The 13,168-nt window shown below is 32.7% G+C and overlaps 1 protein-coding gene across 3 annotated transcripts; it reads right to left on the bottom strand.

Annotated features, from left to right (window-relative positions):
- Positions 1-256: 256 nt before the first annotated feature.
- On the bottom strand, positions 257-11,277 carry LOC114165675 (TMV resistance protein N-like). 3 transcript variants are annotated; one of them, XM_028050242.1, is made up of 7 exons: positions 11,259-11,277; positions 10,269-10,998; positions 7,236-7,312; positions 5,814-6,918; positions 5,436-5,711; positions 3,069-3,890; positions 257-975 (listed from the first exon to the last, which is right to left on the bottom strand). In XM_028050242.1, the coding sequence occupies exons 2-7, from the start codon at positions 10,962-10,964 to the stop codon at positions 574-576; spliced, it is 3,378 nt and encodes a 1,125-aa protein (XP_027906043.1). In that variant the 5' UTR covers positions 10,965-10,998; positions 11,259-11,277; the 3' UTR covers positions 257-573. The 3 variants fall into 3 exon arrangements, with proteins under 3 accessions (XP_027906043.1, XP_027906042.1, XP_027906044.1); XM_028050241.1 differs by lacking the exon at positions 11,259-11,277 and adding an exon at positions 11,115-11,255; XM_028050243.1 differs by lacking the exons at positions 257-975; positions 11,259-11,277 and having other exon boundaries at positions 3,356-3,643; positions 3,778-3,890; positions 10,269-11,249.
- Between the last annotated feature and the right edge of the window lie 1,891 nt (positions 11,278-13,168).

Below are 13,168 nucleotides of genomic sequence, written 5' to 3'. Positions count from 1 at the left end.
AATTAGAGACTAAAAACATATTTAACTCTTTTCATAAAACTCTTACAATGTCCTATAAATATATCTCTACTCGATCTTATACAACAAACTTTCTAAAAAAAAAAAAATAACTCAAGTCCTTAGAGATCATTGCTTCCACCTTGAAAGTACAATACTTCATTCCAGTAAAACCACATGTTAACTTATTAATTTTAATTTAATGTAAAACTTCAACTTACCTCGAATTTCTCACATTCATCATAATACAAAGAGATGGTTGGTCCACCTGTAAATCTTGTTTAAGCATTATATTCATTTGATGGATCAAGTTTCAAGTATCTGAATTAAAATCAGGGTTTCAAGATCAAGTTCAAGTAGAACTACTCAGAAACTACGATCCAGAGCCAAGTGGACTTTTCATAGCTCCCAATGATTTAAACATTTACTGGCCATTAATCACAAAACAGAAAATGTCTCCAATTACAAGGTCTCTTGTGGTCACCAGAGATTCATTAAATCATCTTTTCCATTTGTCATATGAGGATTCCACTTGAGCAGAGATTGACCTGATCATCACTAAAACCTTTGACATTCTTACGTGGTGCATGGTACTTCACTTTTATTATCATTTGGCTCATATGTGACATAAATTTTAGTATGGTTCACAATTAAGCTGTTTCCAAAAATAACAACAACTTCCACTTTGTTACCAGGCTCTATATTTGATATGACCCTCTCCCAGTCCTCATCTTCAAACACGGCTAATGCATTTCTTTTATGAAGCTGAATGGTGCCCTTTGTGTGATTTATCACCAACAAGTTTTTAAGGCCATCAGAAGTTATATTAGCAGGAGAAGAATAATGGACATGACACATTATTGTCTTCATCTTATAACCATTCACTTCAGGGATTTCAAAAGTCACAGAAGAACCGTTGCTGTCAAAGGCTAGCCAATGTGGATAACAATTATCTGAGACCAAACAATCTTGATTATTCTGTAAAAAGAAATACACATGATAAAAATATTAATACCACCTTACGGTGAATCAATAATTAAAGATATAACTCATTTTCTCATCAGTAAAAATTAGATTTTCTTAAACCATGATATTGGTAGGATTATTTATCACTAAGCGACTGTACGGGACAAGGATCTTTGAGTAGCGAAAACTATTTAAAGATAGTAACTGTCAATGATAACAAAAAGTACAAATAAATCATGTTAGTGGGACTGCATTTAGAAAATGAAAAATTCATTGTTCTTAAATGGGTTATGCTATGGATGAACTAATAACAATTTCCTCATAGGAGTTAATAAGTCTATAAACAAGAATGGTCAGTCAGCATGTTTTATTTTCATTTGTACATTTTTGATGAAAATAAAAAGCTGTAAATCATATATCCAATCCAACTATAGTATGTAATATACACAAACGTGGATGTATTCCTTGTTATTAATAACTAAATGCATGAGTCAGTAATTTGCAATATTAATTTGAAAAGAAATTTTTTATCAATGTCATTTAGAAATTAAAAAATTGATAAGGTGTTTTTAAATGAAATAATGTCCTTTTCTTAAAAAGGATGATTAATTTCACATGACCTTTTCTTACAAAGGTTGATATGGTTTCAAAAATATCATGATGTGTCTTCTTCTTTGTGCTTGAGATGTAATCTCTATTACACTTGAATCAGCTTGATGGGGTACAACTCTAACATTCAAGTCAGGAAGAGAATAAAGTAAATGCATAATCAATAAATCTATTATACCTTGCAATTATAACCTATTTATATTTTTCTTAATGGCCTTCGACCTGTACGGGCCTTAGTGAACCCTTATTGTTCCTAACCTTTAATTAGTTGTCAAAAAGACAATTTAAGTGTTTAGTATTACATAATCAAGTTGTAAGAGGAAAGTCCAACACCCATGATTTTGATTAAGTGCAAAAAACAACAAAACATAAAGGTTGATTAAGTCCACCCCGTTTTGTTTTGACTTGTTTCGACAAAATGTCTGTATCCATGCCTTCTTCTCAAGTATGTGCTTGATCGTTGGCTCTTAAAAGTCAGCCATAAGGCTGATTACACCATGGCAATATTTGAACAGCATATGATCCTTTACCTATTACTAACTATTGATGTGACCAGTTATCAATTGAAAATCTGTTAAAACCAAGAATTGAAAAGGGTAAGAAAATAAAGGTTTTTTTTTTATTGAATATAATGAAATGAACAAGAAATAGGAGAGCACTATCTCTTTGAAGGGCTTCCCTTTCACAGAGAGCTAAAGCTCAATCTACACAATTCACCTCCTTTTCCCTCTCCCCTCTTTTCCTATTTATATCTAACTAACACCTCATGTAACTGACTCATGAATATTCTAACCATATTAACTAATTTCTCTCCTCTCTTCTGAGTATCCTAGCAGAATCACTATGACATAAGACTGTCTTTAATATTTCGTAATTTGACATATGATAACTTTTCTGCAACAAGATATTACCAACCAATAGTTCCTTTAAACAAGTTTCTAATTTGTTACCATATCTTCTAAAATAAAAATAATTCTTAAAAACATTACACATATAATTTAAGCCTAATCTATTACCTATAGCAAATTTTTTTGTCAATGTTTGGTGTATATCCTGGAGTTCACTTTTACATTTTTCAACTAAGAGCTTCTTTCAACAAGTTTTTTATTTGTTAATGTGTCTTCTTTACTTCCAAATCTTTAGCTCAAGGTAAACTGAAAGTCTTTGCATGTGACAACTTTTCTCTAACAAAACAACCCAGAGTTCATTTCAACAAGTTTCTTAGTTATTAACGTAATTATTAAAAAGAACATTTTATGCAGAGTCTACTACCTATAACAAACAAAAATTGCCAACGTTTGTTGTATGATCACTTTTATATTTTTCAATATTTCATACCGACATAATATTATACACTTTCAAATAACCACCTGCAATTGATATATTAAAAAAATTCAGCCGCCGAAAGATAAGGCAATACTTAAACCTTATAAGATATATAATACAACGTATATTTTTTAAAAGTACAAGATAATGCAAGAGAGAAAGAGGAAAACCTTTAAAATGTTCTCCTTTAGATTGTAGGATACCTCAGAACTCACTCCCATTTGAATTAAAAGAGATCTATTTGATCCTGATAGGTGAACTTGACTGTTGCATTCAATTAATGTGAAAGCATTGATATTTGACATTTGTGATGTTGTTGCAGTTGTTTCCGATTCCCCTGAATTTGTATCATGTAAAGCATCAAAAATAATTTTCGTATCTTGGGATAATTGAAGTTTTGAGCCACACTCTACCCAAAGACTTTGAAGTTTCGGAAGGTCCTTGGAAATAGATGCTAGATGGTGGGAACTGTTATTTGGCACATCTAAAGAAGCAAGAGATGAAATGCCAGCAAACCTTTGCATATGAGATGAAAGACTATTCGTTGGCGACATCCAAGACCAGATGATAGAAGGAAACACATCTCGTAAGAATCCTTCATAGCCACACAAAGAAATATATGCAATGCTTTTTGATCTTGCAATAGAAAAGGGAATTTTTGTGATTGCAGTCTTATCAGCAACAAGAGTTGTCAAAGACTCCATCTGTTCTATGTCCTCTTGCAACTTATCAATCATTAGACAACCTGAAAGAATGAGTGTTTTAAGAGATTTCAACTTATAGATACTTCTTGGAAGTTTACGAAGACTAATACAATCTTGCAAATTTATGTGAAGAACTTTATTGAGATGTCCAATGGTCCGGGAAATCTTTAACAACCTTGGACAATCTACGAGTACTAGCTTTTCAAGATTAGGCATATTGGAAAAGTCTGGACTATGAGTTAAACAATGAGAATGACTTAGATTGAGAATTTTCAGATTCTCCATCACCTGCAAGAAATGAAATAACATAAAGAAAAATTAGAAATAAATCCTTAATATATAAATGGAAGCCTCTAATGGGAGAAACAACAGAACCAAAAATATTTATGTACGCAGCAGGAATAATTCTCCAAAACTTGCAAGAATATGTGAAGAGCAACAACAATAGAAAATGGTAACAATAATCAGAAAAAGAGAACACAAATATTTTTAATATGGAAAAACCTTCTCAAGGTGTGAGGGAAAAACCCATAGGCACAAAATAGTCAATCAAGCTCCACTAAGATAAAACATGGATATAAGAGAGTCAAATTAAAAGCATAAACAAGTCTACTATAAGTCGGTACATCAAAGCAATAATGTTCTCAAATATAAAGAACAAAGAAAGAAAAACCTAAAATAAAGTAACAGTGTGAGATTGATATCTCTAACCACATACGTCCAGTTGACATTCCAACAGTGAAAATGAATAACTATAGGCAACCAAACCTAGGGACAACATTTCAGTCCGATCCAACGGTTAACAAAAAGCAATTGTAATTTTACTAAGGCAGCTCGATGAATAATCCAACAAATTTTCTCTCTTCTTTTTCTCTCCCAGAGGCTGCGAAATTTACACTCCTTTCTAACTTAGAAGACCCTTTCTCCACTTAGGTTAATTGAGACAAAATAAGTTTGACTAGTTTAGACTTTTTAGACACATAGTTGGAAGTACAACCAAACTCAATTGTAATCTATCACAAGCAAACCTCATTAGTAGCAAGTGAAATATTTATTGGTGTAAATTTCACTAACACTAACATTTTTTTTTTTAAAGATATACCAAGATTCCATTCTTTTAAAAAGTTTTCTAAAGTATTTTTCATATTATTTTAAAAACATTATCTCGCGATCATTTTACACTAAATATACATTTTTTTTAAAATTTTAAACTTATTAAAGTTATATCTTAGAAGACCTTTATAATGGTGATGATGAGAATATCTAAAGGACATTTGAGCAAATGGGCACAACAAATATCCTTCTAACAAAGTGAGGAAGAAGGGGCAAGACTTTGGCTAAACACAGGAATCATGGGGTGGTTTTCTTGTTTATCGCGGTTGTCAAAACTTCAAGAAAGTCTTGCTTCAATAATACCAACTAAAGATGAAGTGGAGCATTCTACACCATCGAGCAATAATTGTATAATTAGCAAAGTCTGAATCAATGCTAAATTATTGTAGTCTAAGTTAGGCTAAAATTAGGTAAGGCTAAGCTTTTGTACGCAACAAATTTTTTGGAAAAGAAATAGATCTTAATTATAAAACTATAAAGAGTTAATGTTCCATAATAACAAAATATGTTCGATAATTTGACTATTTGAACTTTTACTCAAGTTTGAAAGTACTTTGCAATGTAAGAAAGCAAGTGAGACTGAAAGTCATATATGAAGACTCTGTTTGAAAGCACCAAATTACGAAATAGTTTAATTGTTTGAGTCAACTTAAAATGCAAACATAAAGAAGAAAAGTGAAAACCGTTCATGAAATGAAATGCATAAAACTAAACTCATACCTGGGCTTCTTTCCAGACATGTGTAACATTACTGTTTTCTAACTCAACAGAAACAAGACTTCCTTGATAGAAGTTTGCTGGAAAGGATGTTAAAGGAAATTCACGCCAACAAAGCCATCTCAGATCTTTGGAAAGATATTTATAATCCCCAATAAGATCTACACCAGCAAGTTGCAGTAACCTAAGTTTCTTCATCTTCTTGAAAGCTTTAGTATTCAAAGATTTTGTATTAGTTCTTGGTAACTTCAAAGCCAATCCCTCGATGGCTTTTGTTCCCTATGAAATGAAATGGTCAAAAGGGTAAAATAATGCATGGCTTAAAGGTATATGGTACAAAAAGTCGTACAAATGAATTTTAACAATAGATGGAGGTCTTACAGTTTCTTTTGATAAAACATCAAGCACGTCCTCAAGAAACCATAATCTGCTACGTTCTTCAGGTTCCTTCGGTGATTTTCCACGAATGATTTCTCTTCCCATGTCTCGTAACAAATCATGCATACCAAGCGTGTTGTTATGATCTATAGTTACAAGGCTTCGCTCTGTTAAAACACGTATTCCATTTTCTGCACAAAGTCCACAGCCATTTAATATATGTATGACATCATTTCGGTCCATTCCAATAAAGAAGCAAGCTATATCAAGAAATATTTCTTTTTCAGTATTATCACTTAGACCATCATAGCTTATTTTTAACTTCTCCTGCACTTCATCATTTGGAATTTTCTGGAGTTTCTCCAGTACACTCTTCCACTCTGTTACCTCCATATCAAACAAATAGGACCCAAGGACTTCAAGAGCTAGTGGCAATCCCCCAGAATATGCAATTACACTTCTTGAAAGTTCAGCAAAATCTTCTCTAGGACTTGCTTGCTTGAATGCATGCCAACTAAAAAGCTCAACAGATTCGCTTTCATCCATCCTTTCCATCATGTACAATTTGTCAACTCTACTCCCTCTTAGTATATGCATATCTCTAGTTGTGATGATGATTCTACTTCCTGAACCAAACCATCCACGATTTCCACATAGAGCATTTAATTGGTGCAAGTTATTCACATCATCAAGTATAAGAAGTACCCTTTTACGGTGAAGCCTTTGCATTAATATATTTTTTCCAAATTCAACATTGTGTATCTTTGTTTTTGTTTCTTTGTTGATATCAAACAAAAGTTGTTCTTGCAAGCAGACTTGGCCACCATCTTTCCCCCAAACATCCCTAATTTGTGCAAGGAAGCTCCTTCCCTCAAAATTACGGCCAATCTTGTTATAAATTGCTTTTGCAATGGTTGTTTTACCAATGCCTCCCATTCCCCACATTCCTAGCAGTAGAACATCGTTTGATCTTTTGAGATCTAGCAACTGAATCGTGTCTTGCACCCGGGATTCTACTCCCACTGGATTATCAGCAATGAACAACTCTGTCTTGTCTAACAAACGTGTAACATTTTCAATAATGCTTTTGATAGCCTCACTCTCATTCCTGTAAGATAAAAAGGAACCAGAAAATGGTGTATACAATGGATTTTTTGCAAAGAGAAAATATAGTTGGACAAGTGTGTTCCTCCATTAAGTTTATTCAGTGGATTGTACATACTTTCATATCTCAACACAAGAGAAAGATGCATATATTAGGATTCCATGTTTAGTAACATTAGTTTTCACTTGATACCAAATTTGTTATTTCTTATATATTTACATGTGTAGCCAGTCAATTGAATTGGTTAGTGGAAGATTTCAGTATTAAGGAATGTTCAGTGTGTTATGAAAAATTCTGAGAAAGCAGAAAGCGGAAAGTACCTGGAATTTAGGACAACAATACCTGAGATGCTGGCAGCTTCACGAAGTGTCTTCATCCAACGCCGCTTCTTACTTACCTGTTTAGTTTTGGGAAATTAGGTAGATTTCCTATAGTCGAGTTTATAAAAAGTAAAATGAATACAAAAATAATTACATACAAAATTGTTAAAAATATACTTATATCTCCAAGAAGTTACAGAGGTGTTTACGAAATAGTTCACTCACAACATAATCCATTTTCATCTAGAAAATATAAATTGTACTTTCTCTCATCAAGTGTTATCTCTCTTACTATTTTTCTCATTGTTGGAATTACTTTGATAATAGTTATATCTGTAGTATTTATACATGGAAAAATAAACTTTGTTCCACTCATCTAATTTTTCTGCATTTTATGCAATCCCTCTAATTCTATTATCTTTCCTTCTTTTTCTATCAATAAAAGAATATTAAATCATTCATTATTTTAGTTGTATGATCAAGTCCAACAATTTCCCATTTAAAGGCTTCTTGCAGGTTGTTTTCACATCTTGATCAATGCAAAAAATAAATTCTACTTTGTTATTTTAACAAGCCAACTAGAGTTGAACACAACTTTGGTTTGTCAATGGTCACTTCTTTATTATCATATTGTGATATATTGACGTTAAATCATTATCGTCTAATGAAAAACACATAATAAGTCTACTAGAGAGTGTCTAATAATATCAAGTTTAGTTAGATCATATACCATTTACTACCTATATTAAATGGTGTTTCGTCTTAACTATCTTATCAATTTTGTTATTCCTTTTCCTTAGTTCGATATATAGAACATGTGATATGCGTTGTGCTGATATGTACTTTGTATATAAAACCTTATGTTAAAATACAATTGTTTTCCTTCATTCTTGTTCTAGTATTTTTCTTATTATTGGTGAACGAACTGAACACATATCCTTTGGATTCTTAATTCTTTGGATCTTTCTCAATGTAAGCAATTCATCCATAAACAAAGGTCTCATGAAGAGATTTCAAAATCAATGTATTTTGATCTATAATGAAATGCTGAATTTTTTGTTAGATGTGATGTACTATGACTATCACCACAAAAACACTTTTCTCTTGGATGAATCTTAATTTTGTTAACAATCCATAAAGTCATCAATTCTTTACTAGCTTATGCTACTACAATATACTCAACCTCTAGTGGATAAAACAACTTTTTTAGTATTGGATGTTAATGTTAATATTTTCGAGAAATTCCACACTAATGAGTTTTGAGAAAATTCATATAGGAGTCACACCACCTCCAACTCAAAAGATTAAGGTACATGCTTGTTTGAAACACCTACCAAGAAGATTTTCAACAAGGAATTCGCAAACCTAGGATTCTTCACCCACTCCATGTACTCATATGTGCTAATAACCAAGACAATTTATCGAATTTGATACCTTTGTTGTCTCTTTTAAGGGGAATACACCAAGAAGATTTGGTATCCATGAGCCCTTAGCAAACTCATAAGAGATTTGAAACTAACTCCAACCCAAAATCTTAAGACAATGGATTTGTGGGTCTTCTTCCCTGTATGTTACCCAATTTTCTTATTGTAACTCAATGTGAGACTCAAACACATACTTGTATTCCTAACATATTCCTTCTAAAGGGAAGGTAATATTTTCTCAACCTCTTGATTCCATGATAAATCTTGCACTAGCTTTATATGCAAATATAGTCTTTTAGCTGCAGAAACTTCTATAATTCCTACATTTGGATCTCTTGTGGTCTTTTGATTTGCTATTCCAAATCCTTAGTTAACTTTCTTCCTTCTAACTTTGTATGCAAAATTGAAGAGGTTAACGATTCACCTAACTCTCACCATTAGACATCTTCAATGAGAACTAGATCACAAACATTATCGAATTTCAACTTAATACTTCCTTATGAGGACTCATAATTGTGGCAATAGCATTCTAACCTTTTGGCAAAGAAGATACAAAGAATCAGGTCTATAATTTTCCATCAAATTTAGTTCCAATAGAACTACATTGTATTGTGACTATTGAGTTCATCAAGATGATGTGTGGTAGACTTTTCTTCTTTTGTCCTCAAATTAAATAACAACCTCATCAACTAAACTTTGTTGGAAGCTAAAGGCTTCTCGTACATATTGGAAAGAACTAACACAAGACTAGATGTGGATATTTCTTTTGCAATGTTGAGAGCAACATTGCATGATAGCATCAAATAGATAAATATGAGGACGTACCTATCAAGAAGGGCACAACTTTCATCCTTCACACCCTTGATTGATTTTCAAAGAGAGGTTGATATAATTACTTGTGATACATACAATCTTTCATTGACATATTCCAAAACTTAAAGTTTGCACCATCAAACTTCTCAACTTCTACCTTTTCATCTTCTCCACCTCCCACTCAAATTCTATTCCTATTGAATAGTTTATGATATAACAAATAATAATAACCAATTCTCTAAGACTAGTTGAAAAATGATGTACATACCATCAAATTTATTATTAAGAAGGGAGTGTGTTTTTGTTTTCTATACATGAATTTGGTATAATCCCTCATGATTTGTATTTTTGTTTTTTTATGTCATTATTCATGTAACGGTAAATAATTAATAAATTTTAGGATATCAACCTAACTAAAATGTCAAAATTCATAATAATATCTAAATAAAAATTTAAAAAATATCGAATAATTACATAAATCAATATCATAATTAAGTCAATTAGTTCATATTTACATACTATTACAAGCCTTTTTTTAAAGAAAAAATTATGAAATAAGTATTTATAAAACATTTAACTCAACCAATGTAATTAGGCTCACAAAATATAAATATTATTTTCTTTCAATAAGAGTTATTTCTCACACCATTTTCTTTTGCTGGAATTATTTTTATAGTAGTAGTTGTAGTATTTATGTATACACAACTAAATTTGGTTTACTCTATTGACTTTTCTTTTTCTTATTATTTTTTCTCACTAAAAAGGAAAAAAGAAAAAGAGGTTCGAAGTACAATACCTCTGTAAAAGTTCTGCTCGAAAGGCTTTGAAATGCTCTTCCAAACTCGCCTGTTTGATGTCGAACTTCAGAGGGATCAACATCATAGAACACTGGAAGTACCACCTGCCCTATGGTGCTGTGACACTGCATTATTCTCACCAACTCATTCAGACACCATGTTGACTGTGAATAGTTCCTTGAGAAGACAACAATCGAAATTCGAGACTGTTCAATTGCTTGGAATAGAGAGTATGAGATTTGATCTCCCCTTGGAAGTGACTCATCATCCTTGAAGACAATGATTCCAGCGTTTTGAAGAGAGGCATGGAGATGTGAAACGAAAGAAGCACGCGTATCTTCCCCTCTGAAACTCAAAAACACATCATAGAATCTTAGGTTCGAAAGCCTAGAGCTCAACTCACTCATTTCAGCTCTCAGAATTGAGTTTTCAGCTTCAAAATTCATGTAATTTTGGCTAGTGAGATTGATTGATTGCAGAATATGCTGATTCTCATTCTTGAGCTGAGCCACCGTTGAAACCAGATCTTCCAAGTGCTTCTGCTTCCTCATTCGATACTTCCTCGCTGATTCCTGGTTCGACGTCATTCTCTTCCTCTTCCTCTCGTCCATCTGCGCCTCTGCATCCTCCTCTGAACCAGATTTTTGAATCGTGGACGATCCTGAAGATGTTTCTCTTTCACTCGAAGAAGCCATAACAGTTCAAAAGTCGAAAAACAGGAAGATGGACCTGAAAGTTCAGAGTACCCAAAAAGTAAACAAAAATCAGAAAAGAAAAACGAACATAAAAATAAAAACTATGTTTGTGAGACTTTTATAGCAGAGAAAGACAAATTAAGTCGATACATGATGAACAAGTGGGTGTGTGCAAGAATAAAGGGGATTCGCTGAAGGATTGAAAAAAATGAAAAGTTCACGCAGAGTAACAATATCTATGAGAAAAGTGGAAGCAAAACGTTTATGAGAAAGAAAGAGGAAAGTGGAAGGAACCTGTGTACTTGATTTGAAATCAGAAACTATTAGTAGAAAACAAGACAATTAAACATGCTGGCCTATATTATTTATTGCTCGTCAACTTAAAATATAACTAAAAAATGTTAAACGTACGAGTGTTAGACCTATTCTATATTTTCACGTATAATTTTATATGTGAATTAAGATATTTATTATAATATACTTAAACATTATATAATCATTATAAAATTTTTTGAAATTTTTATTGTTACAGGCCCATTAAAATTGTTTTATTCTTTTCTGTCCTAAAGTAAAGGGCTGCCCCTTGTAATTGGGCCTAGGACTGGCCCAAGTGATAAAACCAAACCCTAATCTGCCCTAACACACTTATTCTCACTCTTCCACAGAACCAATCGTCATCTCCTCCTTTGCTCTCACGGGACGCTCTGCTAGGGTTTTGCCCTAAGCCTTTTTCGAGCTAACTCGGAACCAGTTCCTACTCCACATAAGTGCCCTTTTCTAGATTGTATGGTTTCCATTGATCTCTCTTCGTATTTCACAGTTAGGGTTTCGTAATAATCCGCCCCTTTGTTCCGTTTACCTTCTGTTTTCAGCTCGTTAGTTCGTTCCTAGAGCTACAATGCTCGTTGTCGTGCCGTTAAGGCTTCTGTTAACCCCTTTTTCCAGGTACGAAAGTTAGGGTTTCGAGTTTATGTTGGTTTTGGCCTGTTCTTGAGCTTGCTTGATGTTTGTATGGTTTAATCATTATTTTTGGTGCGTGGAATACTTTGTATGATTGGTTGGATTGGAAAATACATCTGTTGCAGATGAGATCAGGTGGTTGGGCGGAGGCGCGGAGGCTCGCCCAGACCTTCTGTGCGAGTTGTCACCCAGGCAGGTGGTCCTGTTTTTTAGCGAGAGACTGCCTCGCTCAGGCGAGGTGAACTCGCCTAACGAGCTCACGCGTTTGTTTCTGCCAGTGTTATCGAGCTCTCGCCTAGGCGAAGGGAAACTCGCCTGAGCGAGAGTCCTTCTCGCTTGAGCGAGACCCCTTAGCCTGAGCAACAAGCTTGGGCGAGGGTACTTGCTGGTTGGGTGTTTACTTCCCTGCTCTTTTATGTTTGGCATGCAATTGATGGGGTTATTGTATAACGGCATGTAGGGTATAATATGAATGTGTGAGAAGGTATATGAATTATGAATGACAAACTTGAATAAATCCTTGACATGAAATGAACATGAAATGGTTGGTTGCGAAAGTGGCATGGTTATGAAATGGATTTGGATTCTAATTCATGGGTGGAGCATGATGTGCTGGTATTGGTTTGATCTGGAACATGAAAGAGGTTGGTTGCGAGAGTTTATATATATATATATATGTATGCATACATATATACATATATATATATATATATATATATATATATATGTATGCATACATATATATATATATATACATATATATATATATATGTATGCATACATATATATATATATATATATATATATATATATATGCATACATATATATATATATATGTATATATATATATATGTATGCATACATATATATATATATATATATATATATATATATATATACACGCATACATATATATACATATATATATATATACATAATATGTATACACATATATGTATATATATATATATATATATATATATACATATATATGTATATATATATATATATATATATATATATATACATATATATACATATATATATATATATATGTATATATATACATATATATACATATATATATATATGTATGTATGTATATATATGTATGTATGTATGCGCGATAATTATTAATTGGTTGCTTGTTTATGTTTAGTAGTAGGTAGTGCGTAATTCCTTGAAATCTTAAGGTGAGATTCCAGGGTCGTGCTTCAGTGGTCGGGACGTAATTCCATGGCCC

The sequence above is a fragment of the Vigna unguiculata genome, chromosome 10 (genome assembly GCF_004118075.2).
Source record: "Vigna unguiculata cultivar IT97K-499-35 chromosome 10, ASM411807v1, whole genome shotgun sequence".
Classification (NCBI taxonomy): domain Eukaryota; kingdom Viridiplantae; phylum Streptophyta; class Magnoliopsida; order Fabales; family Fabaceae; genus Vigna; species Vigna unguiculata.
Note: the sequence above shows the minus strand (reverse complement) of the source record. Positions and strands in the feature narration are given on the sequence as shown.

Bases quoted from the DNA above. Each gene is read 5' to 3' on its own strand.
- LOC114165675 (XM_028050242.1), bottom strand. From the start codon at position 10,964: ATGGCTTCTTCGAGTGAAAGAGAAACATCTTCAGGATCGTCCACGATT. The intron at 7,313-10,268 runs GTATTGTACTTC...AAAACTAAACAG, and splicing joins CGAGCAGAACTTTTACAGAG to GTAAGTAAGAAGCGGCGTTG. The intron at 5,712-5,813 runs GTAAGACCTCCA...TTCATTTCATAG, and splicing joins ATGTTTTATCAAAAGAAACT to GGAACAAAAGCCATCGAGGG.